The sequence below is a fragment of the Bufo gargarizans genome, chromosome 3 (genome assembly GCF_014858855.1).
Source record: "Bufo gargarizans isolate SCDJY-AF-19 chromosome 3, ASM1485885v1, whole genome shotgun sequence".
NCBI classification, from domain to species: Eukaryota; Metazoa; Chordata; class Amphibia; order Anura; family Bufonidae; genus Bufo; species Bufo gargarizans.
This window is the reverse complement of record NC_058082.1, coordinates 230,172,781-230,199,467: the sequence shown is the minus strand read 5'-3', so window position 1 is coordinate 230,199,467 and position 26,687 is coordinate 230,172,781. Positions and strand designations below refer to the sequence as shown.

The following is a 26,687-nucleotide window of genomic DNA, read 5'->3' as shown; positions in this document are numbered from 1 at the left end:
TATAATAACAAGGAGTATATAATCAGGGACTTTATAAACTGTCTCACCACTGGGGTGGTATACCTGGCCCAATGCACTTGCCCACTAGATTATGTGGGCAAGACAAAGCGGGAGTTCAGGAGACTGATAAGGGACCACGTGAATGATGTTCTAAATTAAAAAGATACATCAGTGGCACGCCACATTGTGCAACACCATGGAGGAAATACAGACTGTCTCAAATTTACAGGAATACAACATGTCCCCAAACCAAAGAGAGGAGGTGACTGGGACAAGATGATCCTGCGAGCCGAAACCAAATGGACATACAGATTAAATTCTGTGACACCGAAGGGCCTTAATGAATATATTTCATATAAGCCATTTTTGTAAATATCTTCATTGAATCTCTGTTTAAGCCTCAGCAAAATCCTCTCAACTGACGTGTACAGATTTCCTCGATACCCCATTCTGTTAGTCTTGGGAGTAGTGGAGAATGTTATATGTAGAAAGCTTTTTCGAATTGAGACTGCCCCTATGGGGCTAAATTCTGTATTTACCAAAGTGGTGACAATACATCAGTACCCACCTGACAGTTTATTTTGATTCCTCTAGCATCATTGATTTCTACCTATGTTACAAGGAGTATATACATTGGGGCAGCTTGTGACCTGCAACTGTTTATAAATTGATATCTAAATTATTCTTGTAGCCTAGAGCATATAAAAGCTTGCCAGAAAGTCTTTAATCGCATCAAGTGAATTAATGATATCTATAGATGTGATTTTTGATTCGTTTGCGTAAGTCCGTGGACATGTGTACTTAATGTGCTTTATCCTGCAAGGACCTGCCGGGGACGCGGTATTAGATCCCCATAGTAACTGAGACGCCTTCCACTGACGTCACATCCGGAAGCAAGCGAGCCGCCGCTGATTGGGCAGGACTAAAAGAGAAGACCCAATGACAGCGCGCTTTCCCTCAAGAGGGAATGACACGTGAGTGGGAGGGGTTCCAAGAGCGCTCACCCTGCAACGATAGGTTAATTAACCAGGGGGGCGAGGTTGAATCGCTATAAAAAATTGATTCTTAGATTCAGCTAGTTGCCACTGCCTTTATATGCGTGCGGGAGCGCTGCCACTGCACTAGACGCTCCGCCGGTACATTCTATGTCCCTGAAGAAGCACTACTCTCTGTGGTGAAACGTGTCGGACAATCTCTATGAGGGATTAGTTTTCAGGGTTTTAGCAGTAATAGACCCAAGGTTCCAGCGGCTGTGGGTCGCCCTTCTAAGGGCGGGTGCCCTGAATACAGCCTGTTAGGGTTCTCCCAGCTCTCTTGGACTAAGCTTATTTAGGGAAAGAACCTAGGCCGAGTAACCCGCATATTACATGGTTTCAAATAACCCCTATGATAAAACTGCCGCTTGACTGATATGGGACTAGAAGCTGCTAGTATTACCCGACACCCCTCTAATAAAGCAGTGCATCAATAGCATTGTTCTAACACAGTGTCACAATATTCAAAGATATCAAATTGAATAAAAGTTATGTTTTAAATAACTATAATAAGGCACACTCAGCTCAATAGTGACAATTTAAGACACCTCTGAGTAATTATACACTGGGCCACGACTACTGAACCTGTGACCCTGAGTATACTTTTACTAGTAAAAGTAAAAGCTGTTCAGATCTGGGTTGAAGGCCTGATAGAAGTCTTCATCTCAGATTCTACTACAAAAAAAGGACAAAATAGTGCAGTATGTTTTACTATGTTTTCAGCTAATATGGCATACACCTGACAGACCACCTTGTAGTCAGCCAGGCCTGGGATCTTATAACGGAGAAGAACAACTGAAAAAGTGGAGGTGTAATGGCAATGTGAAGGAGCCCTAGCAGATTAGATAACTAAGTTGTCTATCAGCAGATTGGTACTTATAAAACTGGCTGACCTGTTTCATGTCCACTTGGCAGCTGAGGGCATCTGTGTTGGTCCCATGTTCACATGTGTCCACATTGCTGTGAATAATTAAGTTTTAATTTGCAAATGAGCCTCTAGAAGAAATGGGGGCGTGATCATGCCTGGAGCTGACTTCTCCCAAAGTCTCATGCTGCACTGTGCACTTCAGTATCCGGCACAGGCGCAGTACAGGAAAGACGCTCGCAAGCAGAAGTCTTCTGTACTGCGCCTGTGCCGGATACTGAAGCCCATGGCACAGTGCGAGACAGGTGTGAGAAGTTAGAGTCAGGTGTGATGATGTTTTCACTGCCTGGCCCTGTCAATCAAATTGCAGAGGGCGTGGCAGTTGCAGAGATAGCTGAGCCTCTAAGAGTAACGGCAACGCGCCCATTGCTTCTAAAGGCTCATTTGTATATATTAAAACTACATTTTTCTCAGCAATGCGGGCACATATGAACATGGGAACACCGATGCCTTCAGCCGCCAAGTGCACATGTAACAGGTCAGCCAGTTTCATAAGTACTATTAGAGTAGCTTCCTCTACTGAAAATGAAGTTGTCGAGGATCAAGCGATTCACCGGCCAGGGGAAATCAAGCACACATAGAGCAGGTGTACAATACAGTCACAAACACAAAGTCAATCATCAGTGGCGTGGGGGGCGGTCCACCCAGGTTCCAGAAGCAATGAGCGCTTCCGTCAATACAGATAGAAGCGCTCATTGCTTTCGCTCTGGGAGCTGCGGTCCTGTCCACCATTCAGCCTGTAGACACAGATCGCGCTGCCAGCCTGTGTGGGTGAAGCCTGCAGCCCGGAAATCTGTATAAGCTCTGCCCACACAGTGCTGCTGCAGATCGGGACAAGGTGAGTAGTTACTGTTTTTTTTTTTTTTTTTATTGGGGGGGGGGGGGGGGGGGGGTGGTGGTTAATGCCAGTGGGCATTACTAATGTGAAGGGGAAATAATGGGCATTTCTACTATGGAGGGGCACAGAGCCAGAGGGCATTACTACAATGGAGACACAGTGGGCATTATTACTATAAATGGAGCCCAATGAGGATTATTACTATGAAGGGGACACAACGGGTATTCTTACTATGAAGGGGGCACAATGGGGATTATTGCTGTGAAGAGGGCACAAAGAGGGTATTACAACTGTGAAAGGTGCACAATGTGGGCATAACTACTGTGATAGGCCACAGTGTGGGCATAACTACTGTGAGGGGGCACACATCTGTACAAAACTACTGTGAAGGTTGTACAATGAGGGCAATACTACTGTGAGGGGGTACAATTTTTTTTAAGTATTGGGGGGAGGGGGTGCCAGAGAAAGGACCCACCCCAGGTGCCAAACACCCTAGGCACGCCACTGCCAATCAGATGTTTATGGTATAGGACACTGATCCAATCCAAGTACAAGAAACAGTGCATGATAGCCTCATGTCAGGACAGAGCAGGTTATGGTGGAATGTTTGGACACGGGCTGCCTGGCCTTAGCCCTTGGCAACCTAAACCTAAAGTCTTGTAGCCCACCACCCCCTGTATTGGAATGTCCTTAAGTTTGGAAAACTCGTTTAACCCCTTAACCTCTTCAGGACATAGGGCGTACAGGTACGCCCTTATGTCCTGGTACTTAAGGACACAGGGCGTACCTGTATGCCCTGTGTATTTCCGATCACCGCCGCGCAGAGCGCCGTGAGCAGGCACTTCGGCTGACTGCCCGGGGAGGTCCCGTGACGCCCCCATGCCGCAAACCGCAGGTCAATTCAGACTTGCGGTTTGCGGCTGTTATAACTTGCGGCGGCGAGCGGTGCCATCGGGTCCCTATGGGGCTGTGGGGGGGACCCAATGGCATGGAAGGCAGCGCGATGTCTAAGGAAGGCATCGCACTGCCTTCCGGTGACGTGCCTGTGAGATCCAGCCCCCTGGATCTCACAGGCCCCGGAAGCTGTATGAGTAATACACACAGTATTACTCATACAGCCAATGCATTCCAATACAGAAGTATTGGAATGCATTGTAAAGGAATTTACCCCCAAAAGTTCAAGTCCCAAAGTGGGACAAAAAATTAAGTGGAAAAAAAGTTGAAAAAATAAAGTTTTCCCCCCCAAAAATTAAAAGTTTCAAGTAAAAATAAACAAAAACTAAATTTTCCCCAAATAAAGTTTACAAATTTGTAAAAAAAAAAGGAAAAAAAAAAAGTATACATATTAGGTATCGGCGCGTCTGTATCGACCGGCTCTATAAACATATCACATTACCTAACCCCTCAGATGAACACCATAAAAAATAAAAACTGTGCTAAATAAACCAGTTTTTCTCACCTTACATCACAAAAAGTGTAATAGCAAGCGATCAAAAAGTCACACGCACCCCAAAATAGTGCCAATAAAACCGTCATCTCAGCCCGCAAAAATCATACCCTACCCAAGATAATCGCCCAAAAACTGAAAACATTATGGCTCTCAGACTATGGAAACACTAAAACATGTTTTTTTTTTGCTTCAAAAATGAAATCATTGTGTAAAAAAAATAAAAGTATACATATTAGGTATCACAGTGTCCGTGACAACCTGGTCTATAAAAATACCACATGATCTAACCTGTCAGATGAATGTTGTAAATAACAAAAAATAAAAACAGTGCCAAAACAGCTATTTCTTGTAATCTTGCCTCACAAAACGTGTAATATAGAGCAACCAAAAATCATATGTACCCTAAACTAGTATCAAAAAAACTTCCACCCTATCCTATAGTTTCTAAAATGGGGTAACTTTTTGGGTGTTTCTACTCTAGGGGTGCATCAGGGGGGCTTCAAATGGGACATGGTGTAAAAAAACAAAACAGTCCAGCAAAATCTGCCTTCCAAAAACCGTATGGCATTCCTTTCCTTCTGCGTCCTGCCATGTGCCCGTACAGTAGTTTACGACCACATATGGGGTGTTTCTGTAAACTACAGAATCTGGGCCATAAATATTGACTTTTTTTTGGCCGTTAACCCTTGCTTTGTTACTGGAAAAAATGGATTAAAATGGATAATGTGCCCAAAAATTTTAATTCAGAAATTTCATCTGCTTTTGCCAATAACTCTTGTGGAACACCTAAAGGGTTAACGACGTTTGTAAAATCAGTTTTCAATACCTTGAGGGGTGTAGTTTCTTAGATGGGGTACATTTATGGAGTTTCTACTCTAGGGGTGCATCAGGAGGGCTTCAAATGGGACATGGTGTCAAAAAAACAGTCCAGCAAAATCTGCCTTCCAAAAACCATATGGCATCTCTTTCCTTCTGCGCCCTGCCGTGTGCCCGTACAGTAGTTTACGACCACATATGGGGTGTTTCTGTAAACTACAGAATCAGGGCCATAAATATTGACTTTTGTTTGGCTGTTAACCCTTGCTTTGTAAAAGTAAAAAAAATATTAAAATGGAAAATCTGCCAAAAAAGTGAAATTTTGAAATTCTCTCTCTATTTTCCATTAATTCTTGTGGAACACCTAAAGGGTTAACAAAGTTTGTAAAAATCGGTTTTCAATACCTTGAGGGGTGTAGTTTCTAGAATGGGGTCATTTTTGGGTGGTTTCTATTATGTAAGCCTCGCAAAGTGACTTCAGACCTGAACTGGTCCCTAAAAATTGGATTTTTGAAAATTTCAGAAAAATTTCAAGATTTGCTTCTAAACTTCTAAGCCTTGTAACATCCCCAAAATATAAAATATCATTCTCAAAATGATCCAAACATGAAGTAGACATATGGGGAATGTAAAGTAATAACTATTTTTGGAGGTATTACTATGTATTATAGAAGTAGAGAAATTGATACTTGGAAATTTTCAATTTTTAAAATTTTTTTGCTAAATTTGGTATTTTTTATAAATAAAAATGAATTTTTTTAACTTCATTCTACCAGTGTCATGAAGTACAATATGTGATGAAAAAACAATCTTAGAATGGCCTGGATAAGTCAAAGCGTTTTAAAGTTATCACCACTTAAAGTGACACTGGTCAGATTAGCAAAAATGGCCTGGTCCTTAAGGTGAAATAAGGTTGTGTCCTTAAGGAGTTAAGGATCCTGCCATATTTCCCCATAAGGACCCGGCTATTTTTTGCAAATCTTTTGTCACTTTATGTGGTGATAACTTTAAAACTTTTTTAATTATCCAGGCCATTCTGAGATTGTTTTCTTGTCACATATTGTACTTCATGACAATGGTAAAACTGTGTTTAAAACATTATTTATTTATAAAAAAAAATCCAAATTTATCAAAAATTTTGAAAAATTAGCAAATTTCCAAATTTCAATTTCTCTACTTTTATAATAAATAGTAATACCTCCAAAAATAGTTATTGCTTTACATTCCCCATATGTCTACTTCATGTTTGGATCATTTTGTGAATGCCATGTTATTTTTTGGGGACGGAAGGCTTAGAAGTTTAGAAGTAAATCTTGAAATTTTTCAGAAAATTTCTAAAACCCACTTTTTCAGGACCAGTTCAGGTCTGAAGTCACTTTGTGAGGCTTACATAATAGAAACTACCCAAAAATGACCCAATTTTACAAACTACACCCCTCAAGATATTCAAAACTGATTTTACAAACTTTGTTAACCCTTTAGGTGTTCCACAAGAATTAATGGAAAATAAAGATGAAATTTCAGAACTTTTGGCACATTTTCCATTTTAATCCATGTTTTCCAGTAACAAAACAAGGGTCAACAGCCAAACAAAACTCAATATTTATGGCCCTGATTCTGTAGTTTACAGAAACACCCCAAATGTGGTTGCAAACTGCGGTACGGGCACAAGGCAGGGCGCAGAAGGAAAGGAATGGCATACGGTTTTTGAAAGGCAGATTTTACTGGACTGTTTTTTTCACACCATGTCCCATTTGAAGCCCCCCTGATGCACCCCTAGAGTAGAAACTCTAAAAAAGTGACACCATTTTTGAAATTACGGGATAAGGTGGCAGTTTTGTTGGTACTATTTTAGGGTACATATGATTTTTGGTTGCTCTATATTACACTTTTTGTGAGGCAAGGTAACAGGAAATGGCTGTTTTGGCACAGTTTTTATTTTTTGTTATTTACAACATTCATCTGACAGGTTAAATTATGTGGTATTTTTTTGTGTCTCCACATTCTGAAAGCCGTAGTTTTATTTATTAATTGGGCGACTCTCTTGTGTAGGGACTCATAATTTTTGGGGATGAGATGACTGTTTGATTGGTACTATTTTGAGGGGCATACACCTTATTGATCGCTTGGTGTTGCACTTTTAGTGATGTAAGGTGACAAAAAAATTGCTTTTTTAGCACAGTTTTTATTTTATTTTAGAGCTGGTCGATACGGACGCGGCAATACCTAATCTAATTTTTTTCCTATTTTTTTACTTTATTTTTGGAAAAGGATGCTTTTTTTTTGAAACGTGAAATAATTTTTTTTAAACTTTATTTTGTTTCACTTTATTCTTTGTCCCACTCTAGGACGTCAACATTACAGCTCTGATCCCTGTTTCAGTGAAGCACAATACATTTGTATTGTGCTGTATTGAACTGTTAGTGTCTTACACTGTAAGATGATAACAGTTGCCTAGGAGACCAAGCCTGGGGGCTGGGCCTCTTGGGTGTCCGTACAGGCCGGGCCCAAGCCTTGGAATGGCTTGGGGCTGCCATGGCAACCATCGAGTCCCTGCCACAGAAGCACGGGAACCCGATGGATGAGGTGCGGGAGCGCACAAACCTCCCATATGCCGCGGTCAGCACTGACCGCAGCATATGAGGGGTTAATCTACCGGCATCGGTGTTATCACCGATGCTGGTGGATGCAGCAGGGATCCGGCTGTCAGTAACAGCCGGATCTCTGCCGCTGATCGCGGCACTGCACCGCGTGGGGTGGGGGGGGGGGGAAGGGCCACAGGACGCGAATGCTCATCCTGGGGCACTAAGTACCGACCCTTTAGGATGAGCATTTTCGTCCTGGCTCCTTAACGTGTTAAAGACAATATGTAGTCGGTTACATTAACAGTACAAATCTTCTGACAGAACAATAGTAAATAAAAACATAACTTTGGCAGAAAAAAAAGATTTTCAGGATTTTGTGCCCTTTGTATATGTAAATTGTAGTTAGCAAAACATTTAATTTCATTTTTCTTTTTGCAGATTTTTGTCTTCTGTAATATATTATTTCAGAGTATAGGAAATATACAATTTAGTGCAAAACGTTCCTTCTACACACTGTATGATCCTAAATTCATTCTTTGTGTTCAGTTTTCTTAGGAGTGGCGCTGAGGTACTGAGCACAGCAACCTATCAGGCCAGTGTTGAAGGATTTAAACAGCATCTTGGGCTGAATTCTGATGAAGCAGCAAACCTTTTTACTGTAGCGGTACAACAAGCGAAAGAATCAGCTGAAGACTTCACAAGGCAATGCTCAGGTAAAACTTGTTTCTCATTGGGGGACACAGGCATTGACCATGGGTATAGCTGTTGCCGCTAGGAGGCGGACACTAAGCACACAAAGTGTAAACTCCTCCCTCTTCAGCTATTTCCCTTCCCTTCCTTAGCTTAGTGTCGGTAGGAGGCAGACCTTCCTGCATTGCAGGTCTGCTGATTTACTAATTTTGTCTCTCTTTTTTTCTAGCGGGAAGCTTCAGGCAGTCCGGGTAAAAACTGCCTGCACTCCCACCCTGGAGACGGGAGACAATGGGGTCACCCAAACCCACTGCTCATTACCGCTCTCTAGAAGAAAAGTAGGACCAGAGGTCCCTGTAAAAACCTCTGTCTCCCGCTAGCAAGTGCATCACCACGGCCGCCCCAGTGAAAGTCCCCTCTGTTTCCAGGGTAGCGCCCCTCACCAAGGGGCCGCACACCAAAGGTGGTGATCCGGCTGGAGCCAGGGGGGCAGAAGACTTCGGACAGGTGAGTAGGAGACTGCCCACAGCGCCCCCCCTCCAGTACCCTCTCCTTCCCCCATGTGATGGTCCCTATGTGGTCGCCCTGTACTATGGGCGCTAATGGGAGCCCGGTAAATGTTTAAATGATACCTGGTGCAGGGCTCAGGGGGCTGATCCTGCTGTGTGGCCGCACGCACTGCGCTTCCTTGGTCCGCTGGGGCCGTTGGTAATTGAGGCCTCGGCTGCATTTGGGGCCTACTACTGGGGCGTCAGTTTCCATGGTGGCGTCCTCCTTAAAGGGAGTCTGTCACCAGCATTTCACTTTTTTAACCCTTCCCACAGCTCCCTAGCATGCTTACAATTAATAAAACTCATCAATCCAGGACTTATAGAACCATCAAAAACGATCTTTATAAGATATGCAAAGGAGGCCTTGCAAGTGCCCAGGGGCGCAGTTACTCTCTTAGGTGCCCTGCTTGCTCAGCCTTTTCATTGCGTCCCCCCGCCCCTTCCTACCCTCCGCCCGCCCATCCTTTCCCTCTGACCGCCTTTCTACTAACTTGTTATTCTGCCGATATCCCGCACCTGCGCACTCATTCCTTTGGCTGGCGCATGCGTACTGCGATGCCCATTCCTTGTACGGTATCACAGTAATTAATGCGCATGCGCCGATGGACCGCCTCCTTTGTTGTGTTTTCGCGTCGTTAGCCGGCGCATGCGCAATAGTTACTATGATGCCGTACAAGGAATGGGCATCGCAGTGCGCATGAGCCGGCCAAAGGAATGAGTGCGCAGGCGCGGGATATCGGCAGAATAATAAGTTAGTAGAAAGGCGGTCAGAGGGAAAGGATGGACGCGTGGGTGAGGGAGGTCATTGTAGAGGGCTTATAAGCTGAATTTCAAATCCTCCCCGCCGTCGCGTTTTCTTTTTGGGTCGTCTCCTCCAGCATCTCCCGTAGCCGCAGATTCTTTTTTTATGGCAATTAACAAGCTTCTGCAGCAAGGTGTGATTGTTCCAGTTCCTGCGCAAGACCGTTTTTACTCCAATCTCTTTGTGATTCCTAAAAAAGAGGGGACGGTCCATCCGGTTCTAGACCTCAAGGTGCTCAACCGTTTCCTTCGCGTCTGCAGATTCCGGATGGAGTCACTGATGTCGGTCATTATGTCCATGGAACCGGGGGAGTATCTGTCTTCGATAGACATCAAGGACGCTTATCTTCACGTCCATATGCGTGAGTCATCAGAGGTTTCTCCGGTTCGCTGTGGGTCCATTTTACTATCAGTTTGTGGCCCTCCCGTTCAGCCTGGCCACGGCTCCCAGGGTCTTTACGAAGGTTCTGGCGGCAGCCATGTTCCTGCTCCATACCAAGATTGTGGCGATTCCATATTTGGACGAATTCCTGGTGAAGGGTCTGTCGTTCCAGGGGACGGCGGACAGCTTGAACATTGTTCTAGACACCCTGGCGCGCTTTGGATGGATCCTGAACAGGCAGAAGTCTTGTCTTTATCCATCGCAGCAGTTGACTTATATAGGCATAGTACTGGACACTTGTCAGGCCAAGGTGTTATTGCCTCCAGAAAAACGATCCGCTTTTCATCTGCAGATTCTTCCCTATGCTCAATTCTATACCAGAACACTTCAGCGAGCCATTCTGTCCAGCTGGGATCACTCCCCAGCCTCCTTGGATCGGCCAAATGTGTCTCCTTGCCCCAGTGCCCTTGGGCTTTTAGATGGTCTCTCTGCGACATTAGGCCGACCATCTCGGGGGTTGTCCGGTGCGAGTGCAGTCCTACAAATCCATGGCGATGGCATACATCAGTCACCAGGGCGGCACCCGGAGCCTGACAGTCATGGAGCACACGGCGCTGATTTTCAGCTGGGCAGAGAAACATGTTCCGGCGCTATCGGCAGTTCACATTCCAGGCGTAGACAACTGGATTGCGGACTTTCTCAGCCGGGAGCATCTCGACCCACAGGTCTTTCAGGACATCTGTGAGAGGTGGGATCAGCCGGCTGTGGATCTCATGGCCTCACGGTTCAACAACAAGGTCGAGGACTTCGTTGCACGGTCCAGAGACCCCAGGGCCCGGGCATGTAATGCACTGGTGATGCCATGGAGTCTGTTCACGTTTCCTTACGTGTTCCCGCCTCTTCCGCTCATTCCGTAGCTTCTCAGGAAGATCAGGTCTGAGGGACTGCCTGTCATTCTCGTGGCCAAAGATTGGCCGCAGACGGTGTGGCACGCATCCCTAGTCGCACTTCTCGCCGACGAACCTTGGCATCTTCCTCTTCGGGAGGACTTGCTGTCGCAGGGGCCGATCTTCCATCCGAATTTAGGGTCACTACATTTAACGGCATAACTGTTGAAGCCACCGTACTGAAGGCTCAGGTTTTTCGGATTCAGTGGTCCAGACTATGATTCGTGCCAGGAAGCAGTTGTCTTGTCTTCCAGAATCTAGGATAAGGTGGTCCTTCGCCCTCTGTAGTCCTTCTTGCCGAAGGTGGTGTCGACATTCCATCTAAATTAGATTATTCTTCCTTAATTTTGTCTGTACCCGTCTCATCCTCGAGAATAGTCGCTCCATACTCTGGATCTGGTGCGTGCAGTGCATATCTATCTGTCCCTCTTTCAGGCGGACGGATTCCCTGTTCGTGATTCCAGAGAGGCCGAGACGAGGGCTGGCAGCGTCAAAGACTTCCATTCCCAGATGGATTTGTTTGACTATTGTGGAAGCGTACCACGTTAAGGACCTGGCCCCGTCCTTTCGGGTGACTGCTCATTCAGCTCGGACAGTGGGATCCTCTTGGGCAAAGCATCATGGGGCTTCGGCAAGGTGTGCAAGGCGGCAACCTGGTCGTCTTTGCATACTTTTTCTAAGTTTTACAGGGTGCACACCTTTGCTTATTCTGATGCTTCTTTGGGGCGTAGAGTTTTGCAAACAGCGGTTCTCTGATTGGCAGGGGGGGTTCTAGTTAAGCCCACCCCCAGGGAATGCTCTGGAACGTCCCATGGTCAATGCCTGTGTCCCCCAATGAGACGGATGAGAAAACTCTTCCGTTCATTGGGGGACACAGCTCCCATCCAATTTTTTGTTTATGGGCCTTTTCAGGCCTGTGTGGTTCTGGGTTTGCACATAATGTGTTTTTCTTATGTCTGGCTTCTCCTACTGCTTTTGGACTAAACTGATTAGCTTGGTCCCTGCAGGAAGGGATATAGCTGAGGAGGGAGGAGCTTACACTTTGTGTGCTTAGTGTCCGCCTCCTAGCGGCAACAGCTATACCCATGGTCAATGCCTGTGTCCCCCAATGAACGGAAGTGAAACAGATTTTACGGTAAGTACAAAAATCTAGTTTTCACCATGATTGTGTTTAAAGTGCACATGCTCAAGCACCGCTCCACTCAAACAACGGACACATGACCCCCACTCTTGTGATCTTGGAGCGTCCCAGTGGTTGGGCCCCCACTGGTCAGATACTTAGTGCCTATACTTTGGAGCATTCCATAGAGAACGTGAGCATGAGCCCCACCCTTTTGACTGGCTGGCATCTCAGTAGGCTTAAGGGGGGAAAGCTGCTTTCTGCTGGGATATCATGGGCTGTGTAACAAGACAAAGATCACAGTGTTAGCTGCCATAAAACTGGAGATATAGCCTTTAGAAATCTGGTTAGGAGTGAGAGCAGCAGGTTTATGCAGCCTTCACTAGGACCCATGTCTAACAGCTATATCACAGTCTTTATAGTATCTAGATTGTCAGCTTTCAACCAAGGACTGGTTCACATCTCTAGCTACAGAGTCTGATATATTAAGGTTTAAAGCAGCCCATTCCCCTTCAGCTTGCTGCCTAAGGTCTACTTGGGCTAAACCTTTAGGCCCTGTTGTCACAGCCCAAGTTGAATACCAGCAAAACTATTAAAGGGGTTCTCCCACCATTACATGTCACAATTATTTTATAGATGAAGCATGCTCTGATGCTCTCCCTTGCCCTGTGCTGTATTGTGCAAGGCAAGGACTTTTTTGTTTACATTTTTCATTGGTAGGCGGTTGTTTCTGCCTAGCAGTGTTGATGGCGACGTCACCAACACTGATGGGCGGGCTTTAGCTGTGATGTCACCGGGCTCACTGCTAGGTCGAAGCCTCTGCCTAGCAGAGACCTAGTACGTCACAGGATCTAATGAAAAAGCCCTTGTCCTGCGCAATAAAATGCTCCGATGCTCATCTCAATGGCTGCTTGGGTGAAAAAGACGACATGTCCGAGTTCAGACTCCTTTAATATATTACATTTACATAGTTTTTATTTGTAAACCTCTGCTTGGATGTATGTTTAAGTGTACTTTCACACTTGCGTAAAATTTTTCCGGTATTGAGTTCCGTCCTAGGGGCTCAATACCGGGGAAAAAACTGATCAGTTTTATCCTAATGCATTCTGAATGGAGAGCAATCAGTTCAGTATGCATCAGGATGTCTTCAGTTCAGTCACTGTATGGTTTTTGGACAGAGAAAATATGGCAGCCTGCTGCGGTATTTTCTCCGTCCCAAATTTCCAGAACACCGGATCTGACATTATTTTCCCTTGAAATGCATTAATGCCAGATCCGGCCCCAAAGTGTTCCATAATAATGGATCCGGTTTTGCTGTCTGCACAGACCTTTAATAATGTGAAAAAGATAAATACCGGATCAGTTTTTCCAGATGACAACCGCAGAGACGGATCCGTTATTGCAATGCATTTGTGTGTTTGGTTTAATGCATTATTTTTTTTATTCCTGTTTGTAACAAAGTTAAATTGAGGTGTGTATGGTTGTCAACAGTCTGTGAAGGCATCTGCAATTAACAGGTTGTCTGCTTTCAGGAAATATATCGTTTTTTGGGGGGGGTACACTTACTTTTCAATAAGTGTAGTCCTTTTATTTTGCAGGTTGTTACTGTTGTTACACTTCCAGCTTAAAACCTGATTTTTTTTCCTTTTAAGCCTAAATTTACATACAAAAGAAGTAGGGGACAGAGACACACTGATCTGCATAGGAGCCGTAAACACAAAACGATTTTTAATTACAAATGGTTGAGAAGATGGACCTTCCCTTTAAGTGGGTTTTATATAATCATTTTTTTCTGGGCAGTTTAAAGATTGTCAACTAATGGGATAAGTGTAGGTAATGGGAAGAACTAAATTTGATAATTTGTGTCAGTACTATTCAAGTAGGCTAAATTTGCGATTCGTGTTTTATACCCCATCCATACACTAGCTAAATTTACTGGGCTTTAATGGGGTTTGTTTCTTTTGTAGAAAAAAGAAGAATTTTAATTGCTGGATCTATAGGTCCGTATGGAGCATTCCTCCATGATGGTTCTGAGTACACAGGAAGTTATGTGAAAGATATGAGTATTGAGGTAAGTACAGCTATTGCGCTGCTGGGAAAGTAGGTAAAGGTTGTCAGCAAGGTTGGGTGAATCCTGGGAATTTCATTTTACCTGCATATAATTTAATAACTATTCTCTTAGTCTATTGCCGGATGTTGGTCCAGACTTCCACTGTGTCACAACTTCTCTTGTCTTTTTTGGAGGCAGCAGTTAAAAGATTGGCATCGGATACAGATGAAGTGCTTAGCAGCTGCTGGAATTGACTTGTTTGCATTTGAGACAATACCCAGTCAAAAGGAGGCAGAAGCCCTTGTGCAGCTTCTCCGAGAGTTCCCAAATCACAGAGCTTGGCTTTCCTATTCATGTCAGGTAGGTGATCAATACACAGAGCTGTAAGGTATATCATTATGACATGATATTATTCTCTAAGCCACACACACAAGACCAGTCCTTGGTAAAGCTTTTATTGTTTTATTAATAATCTAGAGCGCGTCAATGACAAGCTTCAGAGAAAGGTTTGATGACGCGGTAAGCATTGCAGCAGGATCAACCCAGCTGATGGCTGTAGGGGTAAATTGCTGTTCACCTGCGTTTGTCGGGCCACTCCTATCATCTGCCAACAAAAAGCAGAGGCAAAAGATTGACTGGATTGTTTATCCCAACAGTGGAGAGAAATGGGACCACAACCTAGGGTATGTAACATGATTTAATTTTTCAATGGTAAAAATTGTGAAAACTTACTGATTGCCTTACGTCCTACCAGCACCGTGAACTGGTAGGACCTGCAGAATTTTAATGAGCCCAAGAACCAATAATAAAGATTTACACCCCTACAAAAGGAGGGGACACCCCCCAGCTCACTGTGTTCTTTTCTGTCCTCCGGACAGGTGGACTGGCGGTTTCCCTTCCTCAGTTTTGGGGCGAAGATTTTTTTCATTCTCGTTTCTTTTTTCAGTATTAGCCCCTCTTACTTTAACTATTGGGGTTATTGCTTACCTTCCTCCTCCTTACAGTCAGCAGGGTTTTTCTTGGATAGGGCGGCGCTCCAGTCTCTGCGGTGGGCACCGCCATCACAGGAAGTGACGTCGGCCTCTCCGGCGTCACTTCCGGTTCTCGGCTGTGCCGAGAATCTCTTGTTCTGGCAGGTATATTTTGTTGCTATTTTAGCCACTTTTGGGGGGGAAGGTGTCTAGCCTGATGGCATATTTAATTTAGCATTTATAATCGTTAGATTCTAGGATCTAGATTTAGATCCACCTGGGGTGGAGCTCCGCCTATTTAAGGAGTCACTTTTCTCCTGATCTTTCTCTGGCAGCACACTCTTATTGTTGTACACTGTACTTCATTTTGCTGAAATCCATTCATTTTGGTTTTTCCTGCTACGTCGCTTCGGTGGGCTGCTGCCTACTTTCTTTTTCTTGATGTCATTCTCTTGTTAGAATTGACTCTCAAATCGGTCTCAAAAAGAAAGCATCTGGCCTGTTTCAACTGCAGCACGCTTCTGGACGACAATTGTCCTTTTTCAAGATGCAAGGGTTGCCGTAGATCCCAGTCAGCTACGGAACCCACCATGCAAGAAATGTACCAGTGGGTCAAAGGATATGTGGATGATTCCATCAAAGGCGTGGTTAACCTTCTGGATGAGAGGCTTCCTGCTCCTACTCAGGCTCCAATGGATACCTCTGTGCCCATTGAGAGACCCGCTGCAATTTCATTGCTCTCTTCCTCTTCGGTTGAGGAGGAGTTAACTTCATGTTTTTTCCCTCCAGAGAAGACACAGAAGTTGTTAAAGTCCTCCGATCTCGCCGATCGGGCATAGAGTGTCTTTAAGGCCGATGAGACCTTTCTTTCTGTTATGCCGATGGAATGGAAGAAGCCCGAGAGGGGTCCGGTCCAGACTAAGAAATTCAGGACCATGTTTCCCATGGCTAACTCCTTGGTGGAATCGTGAGGTTCGTTCCCAAGGTGCACATGGCTATTGCCAAACTGTTCAAACGCACTCTGGTCCCAGCAGACGATGGGTCTAGTCTGCAAGACCCCCTTTACAGGAGGGCAGAGTGCACATTAAAAAGAGGCTACTCTGCTGCCGCGGCCTCCGAAGTTTCATCCTTCCTTGGTTCCCGCCTGAATCAAATTCAGACGGATGTTGACCAGAGAGTTTCTAGAGATGACATCCTGGCTGCGTTTAAAACTGTCAATTTAGCGACAGACCTTCTGTGCGACACTGCACAGTTACAACTGAAATTGGCAGCCAAATCTATGGCCCTAATTTCTGCAGCCCGCAGGCCCTTATGGCTTAAACCATGGGTCGCGGATAACGCTTCAAAATATAAATCTGTGCAGTCTCCCTTTTGAGCCGGACCGCTAGTTTGGCTCAGAAGTAGTCAAGATTATGGAGGGTCTTTCTGATAAGAAATGGAAGTGTCTTCCCCAGCAGACCTTTTGGGGATGGGGCAGACAGGATCGTGGCGGTAGATCGGACCATCCAGCCAGAGTGCATAGAGCTTGGGGGGCGCAGTGAAGAAATTTGAGGCGCCTTCGCAGAGTAGCTAGGGAGGCTAAGCCCTCCTGACTATGGGCCTCCCAGAGGCTCTTGGATAGTCCCCGCTACTCCTGCCATCCGTCCGGAAGATTTTCAGGGACCTTGTCCCCTTGTGCCCGTCGGGGGACGCCTTGCCCATTTCAAATTCAAAATTCAATTCAAAATTGGGCCCAGGAAATTCCGGACCCCATGGTCCTAAAAGTCTTATCCGAGGGCTACCTAATAAATCTCAAGTCGCCTCCCCCAAACAGATTTGTCATTAATCAGCGCTTGCTACCGGCCAAACAGGCGATTCTGGAGTCCTACATCCAGGACTACATCCTCAAGGGCGCTTTGGAGGAGGTTCCATCAGAAGAGCGGGGCTTAGGGATCCATTTTCCAGTTTTTCTAGTCCCCCAAAAATCTGGAGATCTCCGGATGATCATCGATTTGAGATTTTTCAATCGATTTATAAGGAAGGCAAAGTTCTGCATGGAAACTATCAGGTCAGTGATCCACGTTCTCAACCTGGGAGACGTGATGGCTACCCTGGACCTCAAGGATGTATATCTTCATATCCCCATCCATCCTGCTTCCCGAAGGTATCTCAGGATTGCGGTCCAGGTCTCGGGGGTCCTCAGGCACCTTTTAGTTTGTCACCTTACCTTTCGGGATTTCCTCTGCTCCTATCACTTTCACCAAGGTGGTGGCAGCTTTGAGGCTGCAAGGGCTGACCATAATTCCTTATCTGGACGATTGGCTCCTAAAAGCTCCTTCGGTTCCAGTCCTTACCCACCATCTTCATTTAGCCATCTCCTTTCTGCTCCGTCTAGGTTGGATCATCAACTGGCAGAAGTCAAACGTGAGCCCATCAACTTCGACTTAACCTTTCTAGGTTTCATAGTCTACTCAGTTGGGATGTCCCTCCAGTTGACTCCAGAAAGAAGAGCTCAGATTCTGGACCTGGCAAGGTTCCTTTCGGCTCCTCGTCGAGTTCCCATTCGGACTCTTATGAAGATGTTTGGGCTCATGTCAGCGGCTGCGGATGCAGTCCCTTGGGCTTTGTGGCACCGCCGCCCTCTACAATCTGAGGTCCTTGCCAAATGGGATGGCAGCCCTGCCGGGCTAAATTCCCTATGCTCCCTGTCTTGTCAGACTCGAACCTCCCTGACATGGTGGTTTCATCTCCTGGGAGGGAAGTCTATAACCCAGCCATCCTGGGTTATATTGACAACGGACATGTCCCAAGTAAGCTGGGGTGCTTACCTAGACAATTCCCCAGTTCAGGGGACTTGGTCTCCTCAGGAGTGGCTACTTTCTTCCAATGTCCGCGAGATTTGAGCCATCCGGCTAGCCCTCTTTCACTTCGCCCCCCGAATTCGGGGCTTGGCAGTGAGAGTACAGTCAGACAACATGACTGTAGTCCTCTACATCAACAAGCAGGGAGGCACAAGATCTCGACCCCTCCTTTCAGAGATCGTGGTAATTCTTTGGTGGGCAGAGTCGAACATTTCCCACCTGTCTGCTACTCACATCCGGGGTTCCTGCAATATAATCACGGATTGCCTGAGTCGCGGTCTGCCGACGATGGAATGGTCCCTACATCCTGAGATATTCAGGCAGATAGTCATCAGGTGGGGTTTGCCAGAAGTGGATCTCATGGCAACGAGGTTCAACGCCAAGGTGGAGAGGTTCTGCTCCCTTTACAGGCGATAGATGCTCTGTCGATACCGTCTGGCTTACATCTTCCCTCCTTCTTTCACGATACCGAGGATATTGATGAAAATCCGTCAGGATCAGGCCTTGGTGATAGCCATCATACAAAGAGATCCTGGTTTACCCAGCTCATTCAGATGAGTCGGGGACATTACTGGAGGCTCCCCCACAGCAGACCCTGGTTTTGTGGGACACTCACCTCTGCCCAAATCTGCACAGGTTCAACCTTACAGCCTGGAGGTTGATCAGTCACTTCCCAGAATAGAAGGGCTTTCTGAGTCGGTCCTGAGAACATTATTGCATTTAAGAGCAGAATCAACCAAGAAGGCCTACTCTAGGATTATGAGAATCTTCTCGTCATGGTGTGCTTCGAACCAGGTGGCGTTTGCAGATCCGCCCCTCTCTGCGTTACTTCAATTCTTGCAAGACGGCCTTGACAGAGAGGCCTTGCTCTATCTACTTTGAAGATCCAAATTGCTGCCATTTCGGCCTGTCTCAACAGGCCCTATCCTCAGTGGGACTTATCAGTCGTGCTCAGGGGACTAGCATCTCCCTTCTTTGAGCCTTTGGAGGAGGTACACTTGAAGTTTGTGACTTTGAAGTTGGTCTTTTTACTGGCAGTAACCTCGGCCAAAAAAGTCTCGGAACTTCAAGCTTTCTCATTCTTAGAACCCTATACCATCTTTCTTCAAGACCGGGTTCTCCTGAGATTTCTTCCATATTTCAGGCCCAAAGTACCATAAGTCCAGAATATTAACCAGGTTATTTCTTTGCCAGTCTTTTTTTCTTAGTCTACCTCCTCCAGGGATCCTGTCAAACATCCTTTGGATATCTCGAGATGCCTCCAGATCTATGTGGATATATCCAGGGAGTTCAGGAAAGATGAGAACCAAGGCTTCTATTAGTCGTTGGATCAAGGAGGCCATCAGGGAATCCTTTGTTTCCCAGTCTTTGGATCCTCCAGAGTTCGTGAAGGCCAATTCCACAATTCCACAAGGGCCATCTCTACTTCCTTTGCAGAAAGAAGTCTCCTTCCTCTTGACATGATCTGTAAAGCTGCCTCCTGGAGTTCTCCGAATCCACTTTCATCTCCCACTACAGACTAGACGCCAGAGTAGTGGAGTTCTCGGCCTTTGGGCAGGCTATTCTTAGCTCTGCCAGGCATGAAGGCCCTCCCTAGGGGTTTCTTCTTGCTATCTCCTCATCTGTGCTGTAGGACGTAAGGGAATCGTTAATTTGTAACGATAATTTGTTTTCCCTTAGTCCTAAGAGCAGCACACAAATATCCCACCCTAGTAAAGTTATTCTTGCTATAAAACACAGTGGGCTGGGGGGTGTCCCCTCCTTTTGTAGGGGTGAAAATCTTTATTATTGGTTCTTGGGCTCATTAAAATTCCGCCGGTCCTACCAGTCCACGGGGGGTAGTTAACCCCATCTGTGCTGCTGTTAGGACTAAGGGAAAACAAATTATTGTTAGAAATTAACGATTGTTTTACTATAACGTGTTGGGACCTTTATTCTAGTTCTCTTTTCCTCCTGTGTGCCTCTCCATTGTTCAGGCACATATAGCTGGTCCAGGACAGCTATGGCTACTTTCACACTAGCGTTTTTGCTGGATCCGGCAGGGTTCACCAAAAACGCTTCTGTTAATGATAATACAACCATCTGCATCCGTTATAAACGGATCCGGTTGTATTATCCTTAACATACCCAAGAAGGATCAGTCATGAACTCCATTGAAAGTCAATGGGGACGGATCCGTTTTCTATTGTTTCAGAGAAAACTGATCCATCCCCATTGACTTGCATCGTGGATCATGACGGATCCGTCTTGCTCCGCATCCCATGACTGAAAGAAAACTGCAGGATACTGCCGTTTGCTCTCCGGTATGAGAACTGAATAGAATGTATTTTGGAGCATTCAGTTCTGTTCAGTTACGTTTTGTCCCTATTGACAATGAATGGGGACAAAACTGAAGAGTTTTTTTCCGGTATTGAGACCCTATGACGGATCTCAATACTGTAAAATATTAACACTAGTGTGAAAGTAGCCTATGGTTAGTATCTTCCCTGGTTTCTTATGTATCAGCTGTTCCTGCCATTACCACCTCCTGAGGTAGACTATTCCACAGATTTACACTTCTCATGGTGGAGAAGCCATGACGCCTGGCTGCAAACTGGTGACTATTCTAATGACTGCAACATAGGGATCTACCTGATAATAACCGTATGAGGGTTAAAGGATGAAAACCAGGGGATCCCTTATAATCTGCACCTTAGTCTAGCCAGCTCCAAACTGCTTGCAGCCACAATGATCCACGTTCTTGTCTTAAACGTTATGCTGAAGCCTAAAGTCTTGCTTGAATACTGTATTTACTGTCTTTTATAAATAACATTTAACCATACCACCTCCTTACGTAATGACACAAGCCACAGACATCCTCACCCGGCTTTAATTATACAAGCTTTTTTTTTTTTTAGGTAAGGATGCTACCAGCTGTAGATACAGACATGGGGCTGACATTTATCAAAGGTTTTACACACGGGCATATAAAAGTTGATAATGATGGTGCAAACCATGCTTGCAGCATAATTACTTAGCTGCATAGATTTGAATATCTGCTGCATGGACTGCCAGTTTATTAAGGGGTGTGCCTCTGGATAATGGCGTGTTTTATGGCAACTGAGGTTTCAGTAAGACTATTAGATGTACTTTTTCTCCTCGATCTTGTGCTGCCATCTTCTGGTGCGTCTAATAGTCCAAATGCTGGCATTTGAAGCAGGAGACTGAGCTCCATTACTAACGGACAGATCGTGGCACACAGCTTGTACTGTACTGTGCTCTGTGTACATAACCTGTGTGTTATCTGCTCCCTGATATCACATCTTACACACAGATTTCTGTAAAGTGTGACTGCTGCTTGGTGTGTAAACATGCATTGGCACATACAGTAGAGTAAATGTGCACAGTGTCTGCCCTGCCAGGACCCTTGTAGCCATGCCAGTTACTCCAGACTCCTAATATTGATAGTACTCTATTGCTGACATAGTCAGGGGGCACTGGCAGGCAATGTGATGAGGCACTGTGGCTGTGTTAAGAGGCATTGGCTTTTGTACTGTCTGTACAGTATCAACTGTACATCACCCATAGGATCTAAACAGTAAAAATAGTATTTTCTATTTTAATGCCTCTATTGTGGGTGCATCTTATGGTCCGGGATGTCTGAAAAATATAGTAGAGCTACCCCATGGTCTCCAGAGTTAGGCAGGCAGTACATCTTAGATAGCTGTCCAACGACTATTCCTTCTGACGCCAATATTTTTTCATACAGTTGGCAAGGTTCAAATACCAATAAGGCAATCTCTGAATATGCATTAGAATGGATTCAGCTGGGTGCAAGATGGATTGGTGAGTAGTCAAGTCACATAAACTCAATGATACATATGTAGCCCAACTAGTGCCTGGTAATGTACAGGTGACAACTTAGGGTACTTTAACACTTGCGGCAGGACGGATCCGACAGGCTGTTCACCATGTCATATCCGTCCTGCGGCTATAGTCAATGGGGACGAAGCGGAGGTCCGGCGGCACGGCGAAATAGCCGTTGGACGCATACGACATGGTGAACAGCCTGTCGGATCAGTCCTGCCGCAAGTGTGAAAGTACCCTTAGAGGATTGTTACACTTAAACTCTATACTGACACCACCTTTAAAGGAGTTGTCCACATTTGTAGATATGGCCCGGAATTTGCTCTGCCTAATGAAACAGTCACCTACATAGTCACTGCACTCTGTTCTGTTCCATCTGTGGGGATCGGACAACCCCTTTAAATTGAATCAATTTAGGTAATCTAGCTTTAATAGAGACAATTTTTTCTCCCTCTGAGTAAAATTTGAGATTATTGGGAGACTTTTGGGCTTCATAGTTCAGGGTTCATTTTATTAAATTATTATTTAATTCAATAATTAATCTCTTGAGTGATTTGCCTCCCCTTCTAAATATATGTACATTTATCTTGGCAGGCGGCTGCTGCCGGACCACTCCAACTGATATTGCAAGTATACAAGACGTTTTGCAGACAAATAATTCATGAAAATGTCGCATTTTGAAATAAAGGGCTCTGTTTCAAACATCATATGTGTTTTGGAGGTAATAATTTACATACGCTTGAAAGTTGTGTAGTAGCACAGTTATTGGTATTGAAGGCTTATAGTATTGGAGCCACAAGGCCATGTTCAGAAGTGGCAGATTTACTGTGGAATTGCACTGAAAGTCTGCAACACATTTCAGTACAATGTAGCGAAAAAAACTAATTTTAGGGCATATTGCAGATTATCAAATTATGTAATCCATTTGTGGCAAATCAGCAGTACATTATGCATATTTTGCAGCAGGTTCCTTCAAAAAGTCATATGCATATATGCAGTATTTTCAACTTGCAGTGGTCTTTCCTGGACTCAGATCCAACCAATAAAGCACTGTTGCCTTGCAGCTCTGGGGTCCTAGGTTCGAATCCGACCAAGGACAACATTTTCATGGAATTTAAATGTTCCCCCCGTGTTTGCGTGGGTTTCCTTTGGGTACTCCGGTTTCCTCCCACACTCCAAAGACATACTAATAGGGACCTTAGATTGTGAGCCCCACTGGGGACAGAGCGATGATAATATTTGTAAAGTGCTGTCGAATTTACATGTCCGTTTCTCTGGTAAAACACCTGTACTGGTTGTCTAGTAGCGTCTCTTTACATTTCAATGTTGTACTACTTGTCCTGTACTATAGACAAGGGCTTGCTTAATCTGTCTTAGTTATCTGCTTATTTTTCTTAAATCTCCATTTTCTATTATCTTGGGATGACATTTTATGTCTTTGGAACCAATTACCAGTTTTCAATAAAGTTATACACTTGTTACAATGGTACAATCTAATCTATCTATTCATCTAGCTATACTCCTCAAGGTTTATTAGCCACATGAAACCTCAAAAATTGGTTCAAGTCATGTGGGATGATTGTGCGATGACTCCTGTACGCTGATGTGCCAGTTATCACCACTTTTTGCAAACTGAGATGGACAGACTCCTTGAACTGAGAGACTTTGGTTTACCACCCCAGTAGATCGCTGCCTGCCTAAGCCAAGATGTCAGCACTTGTTCAATGTTTCCAGGTGGTTGGGAGAACATCAACAAACTAACCAGAGGTACACAGAGGCAAACCTCTGCATAGCTAGATTGTCTGATTAGAAGAATGGCACATAATGATCCATTCTGTACTGCAGTGAAATTGAACATCACATCTCAACCCTAGGGCAGCAGACAGTGTCTACACAAACAACACAGCAATAGAGGCTGGAATAGAGGTTTATCCTCTTCAGTGATGAGTCCTGCTTTTGTCTCTGAAGCAATGGTAGCTAGAGATTGGTCTATAGACCGTGTGGACAATGCAATAAAGAGGCGTTCACAAGGGAACATCACACCTTTCCTACTCCTGGGATTATAGTTTGGGTTGGCATAATGTACTGTAGCCGGACCCCTCTAGTTTTTATTTCAGGTACACTAACAGTTTGGTGTTACATTGATTTGGTCATGGAACCAGTGGTACAGCCATTTCTGAAAAGTGTCTCAGGAGCCGTTTTTTTTTTTAATAGGACAAACACCAGACCGCTGTAAGCAGCCTGCGTGGCCTAAAAGTACTATAGTGGTCTGTAATGTCTCTGGACTTTGTCAGGGATATAAAGCAAATGGCTTTATATAAAAGAAAGGATCAAATGAAAAATTTCAAAGGGTATTGATCCTCGAGGTGGACATATAAAATACCTCAAAAAGAGACAATCGTTAATTTAATTATGTTGTGCAATCAGTAAATCATGGTACAAGTGTCTATGCAAAAATATTGATTTATTATAAAATAACTTAAATACAATCAAAGCTTAATCACTGTAAACCTCAATAATATGCAATAACACACAGTGATATGCAGTACCCAAAACTGGTCACTAGATGGCACTAATACAAAGACCAACTTATATAAGTTACCTCTCAAACATAAAATGTAATATGATCCGTCTCGACCACAATCATCAGATATTAAACTCCAATAATGTTAATGATGGAGACAAACCCTTGCTCTGCACAAAACTATGACAAATCTCAGATAATCGGGTAGGACAACTTATAAATTATCAAGCCTGGTATTGACTATGGAAAGAAATTATTTCCTCTGAAATCAATATTTAGATACTTTTATTCAGTAATATGCATCTTTACTGAATAGTGACAATATAGATGTAGCATTTTTAACAACTATACATCCGCCATACAACAGGGAATTTTCTAAATATCAGGCTAATTTATTTATATTAACACTACATGGAATAAAGTTATACTTTACCAGAGAATGCAGATGATGTGCAGAGACTAAGGGAAGTGAGCTCCAAAGTTTTCCCTGGTCATTGGGATCTTTCTCCTGGGCTTTCTTTGTTTTCCTTGTTCCCCCTGTCTTTTTTTCTGTTGCTGTTTTTCTTGTCCCTCATGTGTGTGGTTTATGATCAAAAACTTATCAGTTAGACACAACTTCCTAGCTTGAAGTTTTCCAATCATTGTCGGCTAGTCGTGTACAAAATGACTGTGATGTCACTGTATTACCCAAAATGCATTTCTGCTGTTGGTGTAATGTTACTCATTTACCCCTAGGTGACACTATTACCTAAGCTATTAGTATCATTCTAGTAAGGGTTAAATATCCAAGTATGACTTTATCTCACATTCTATACACATGACAGATGGGTACTTAAATCTGAGAACCAGGGATTCGTTTTTGACACAAAAACCAACTAAAACACAGACGTTTGGGCACCATTTAGACTTTTCCCATACTCTCAAATGTATGTACCGATAAGAATATAATGGACATTGTACTCTCACAGATTTGTGTGTCTCCTCGGCTACTCCAATAGGTGATTGATGGTTAGTTAAAATAACACATCTTTCCCTAGACAGAGACTCATTAACAGTCTACATATATAAGAAAATAGATGCATTGACGTCCTTCATAATATCCAATAATATAAAACGATACATTAATTTTCTTATACAAAAACTAAGGGTGATCTTACGTGTATATGGATATTACAGATTTTCTGCTTCATTAATAGATACCAAACTGTAGAGGTAATTAGCACTAGCTGCATCTAGAAAAGATCCTTATCTTAGTAATAAATCTATAAGGAGACAAGAATGCCTTTTCTCAGACTTGTACATTCATGAGAAGAAATCTTATGAACAGTGTCCTTTCCATGAACTTCTCTCGGCCATCTTTAAAATACATAACAATATGGCCTCTTATAAGTCTAATCAAATCCACTATATTTATGATATTTTGATATAAATGTTATACACCTATGAAAAGGCACAACAACTTGTCTCTCATCAAGCACATCTGAGCTATCAATGGTCAGAAATCACAAAGGGAGCTGCCAGCAGCAGATCTGGATTATTTCTGCACCCAAATGCATTCAGTGTGGCAGAACATTCCTCAGACAACCATTTACAACCCCATTTATAGCATGCCAAGGCCTGTAAGTGCGTATTTATCCACGTAGCGATCATATTCGATACTCTATAAATTGAGGTATTTTTTATATTCTGTTTCCATTTTTCTTCTTAGTGTTGCAATTTCAATGTTGAGAAGTGTGTGTGTATGTATAATTATATATATAAGAAAGCCAGCAGCACTCCAATAAGATCCAAGAACACGTGTGGTTTATTCACCCAGTGTCAAGTAGCGACGTTTCAACCGCTTGTTGCGGTCTCTCAAGCTATTGCACATGTGTTACGGTGTTGATTCACTGTCAATCGCTCTGATTCTCTATATCCTTATGGTTTTGTTTATCTGCTTTGATCTGGATCATGTGACAAGGATCACATGACTTTTTATTGGATGGCCACTATTGCTCGGGCATGCGCACATGTGGACATTCTCGGATTAGGCCATCTTTGATGAGGTTTCCATTGAGCTCCCTTGCGCCGGAGTTACTGCGAGATCTATGGATCTTGCGTGTGCCTAGTAACTGAATGTGGACGCTTCCGAGACGGTTATGCTCGGTGCGCGCAGTTTACCAGCTGGTTGAGGAATGTTCATTCTCAAACTCGAATATTCTTTGTTCTGGCTCAGGCTAGTTTCACACTAGCACTTAACTTTTCCAGTAAAGGAACAGCCGGTAACTGCCTATAATGGGACCAGGCCAGATCCGATTATGGGCTGAGGCGAGGAATG

General features: G+C 44.2%; 1 protein-coding gene across 2 annotated transcripts in view; it reads left to right on the top strand.

Annotated features, from left to right (window-relative positions):
* Nucleotides 1-22,556, top strand: part of LOC122930895 (homocysteine S-methyltransferase 1-like) — a 39,413-nt gene extending 16,857 nt beyond the window's left edge. The window contains exons 3-9 of one of the 2 annotated variants that reach the window (XM_044284589.1): nucleotides 824-974; nucleotides 8,195-8,361; nucleotides 14,107-14,210; nucleotides 14,388-14,549; nucleotides 14,667-14,872; nucleotides 21,749-21,825; nucleotides 22,441-22,556. In XM_044284589.1, coding sequence (XP_044140524.1) covers nucleotides 940-974; nucleotides 8,195-8,361; nucleotides 14,107-14,210; nucleotides 14,388-14,549; nucleotides 14,667-14,872; nucleotides 21,749-21,825; nucleotides 22,441-22,511 — 822 coding nt within the window. In that variant the 5' untranslated portion in view covers nucleotides 824-939 and the 3' untranslated portion in view covers nucleotides 22,512-22,556. The remainder of the gene's footprint in view (nucleotides 1-823; nucleotides 975-8,194; nucleotides 8,362-14,106; nucleotides 14,211-14,387; nucleotides 14,550-14,666; nucleotides 14,873-21,748; nucleotides 21,826-22,440) is intronic. The other variant, XM_044284588.1, reaches the window with a different exon arrangement.
* Nucleotides 22,557-26,687: the final 4,131 nt, after the last annotated feature.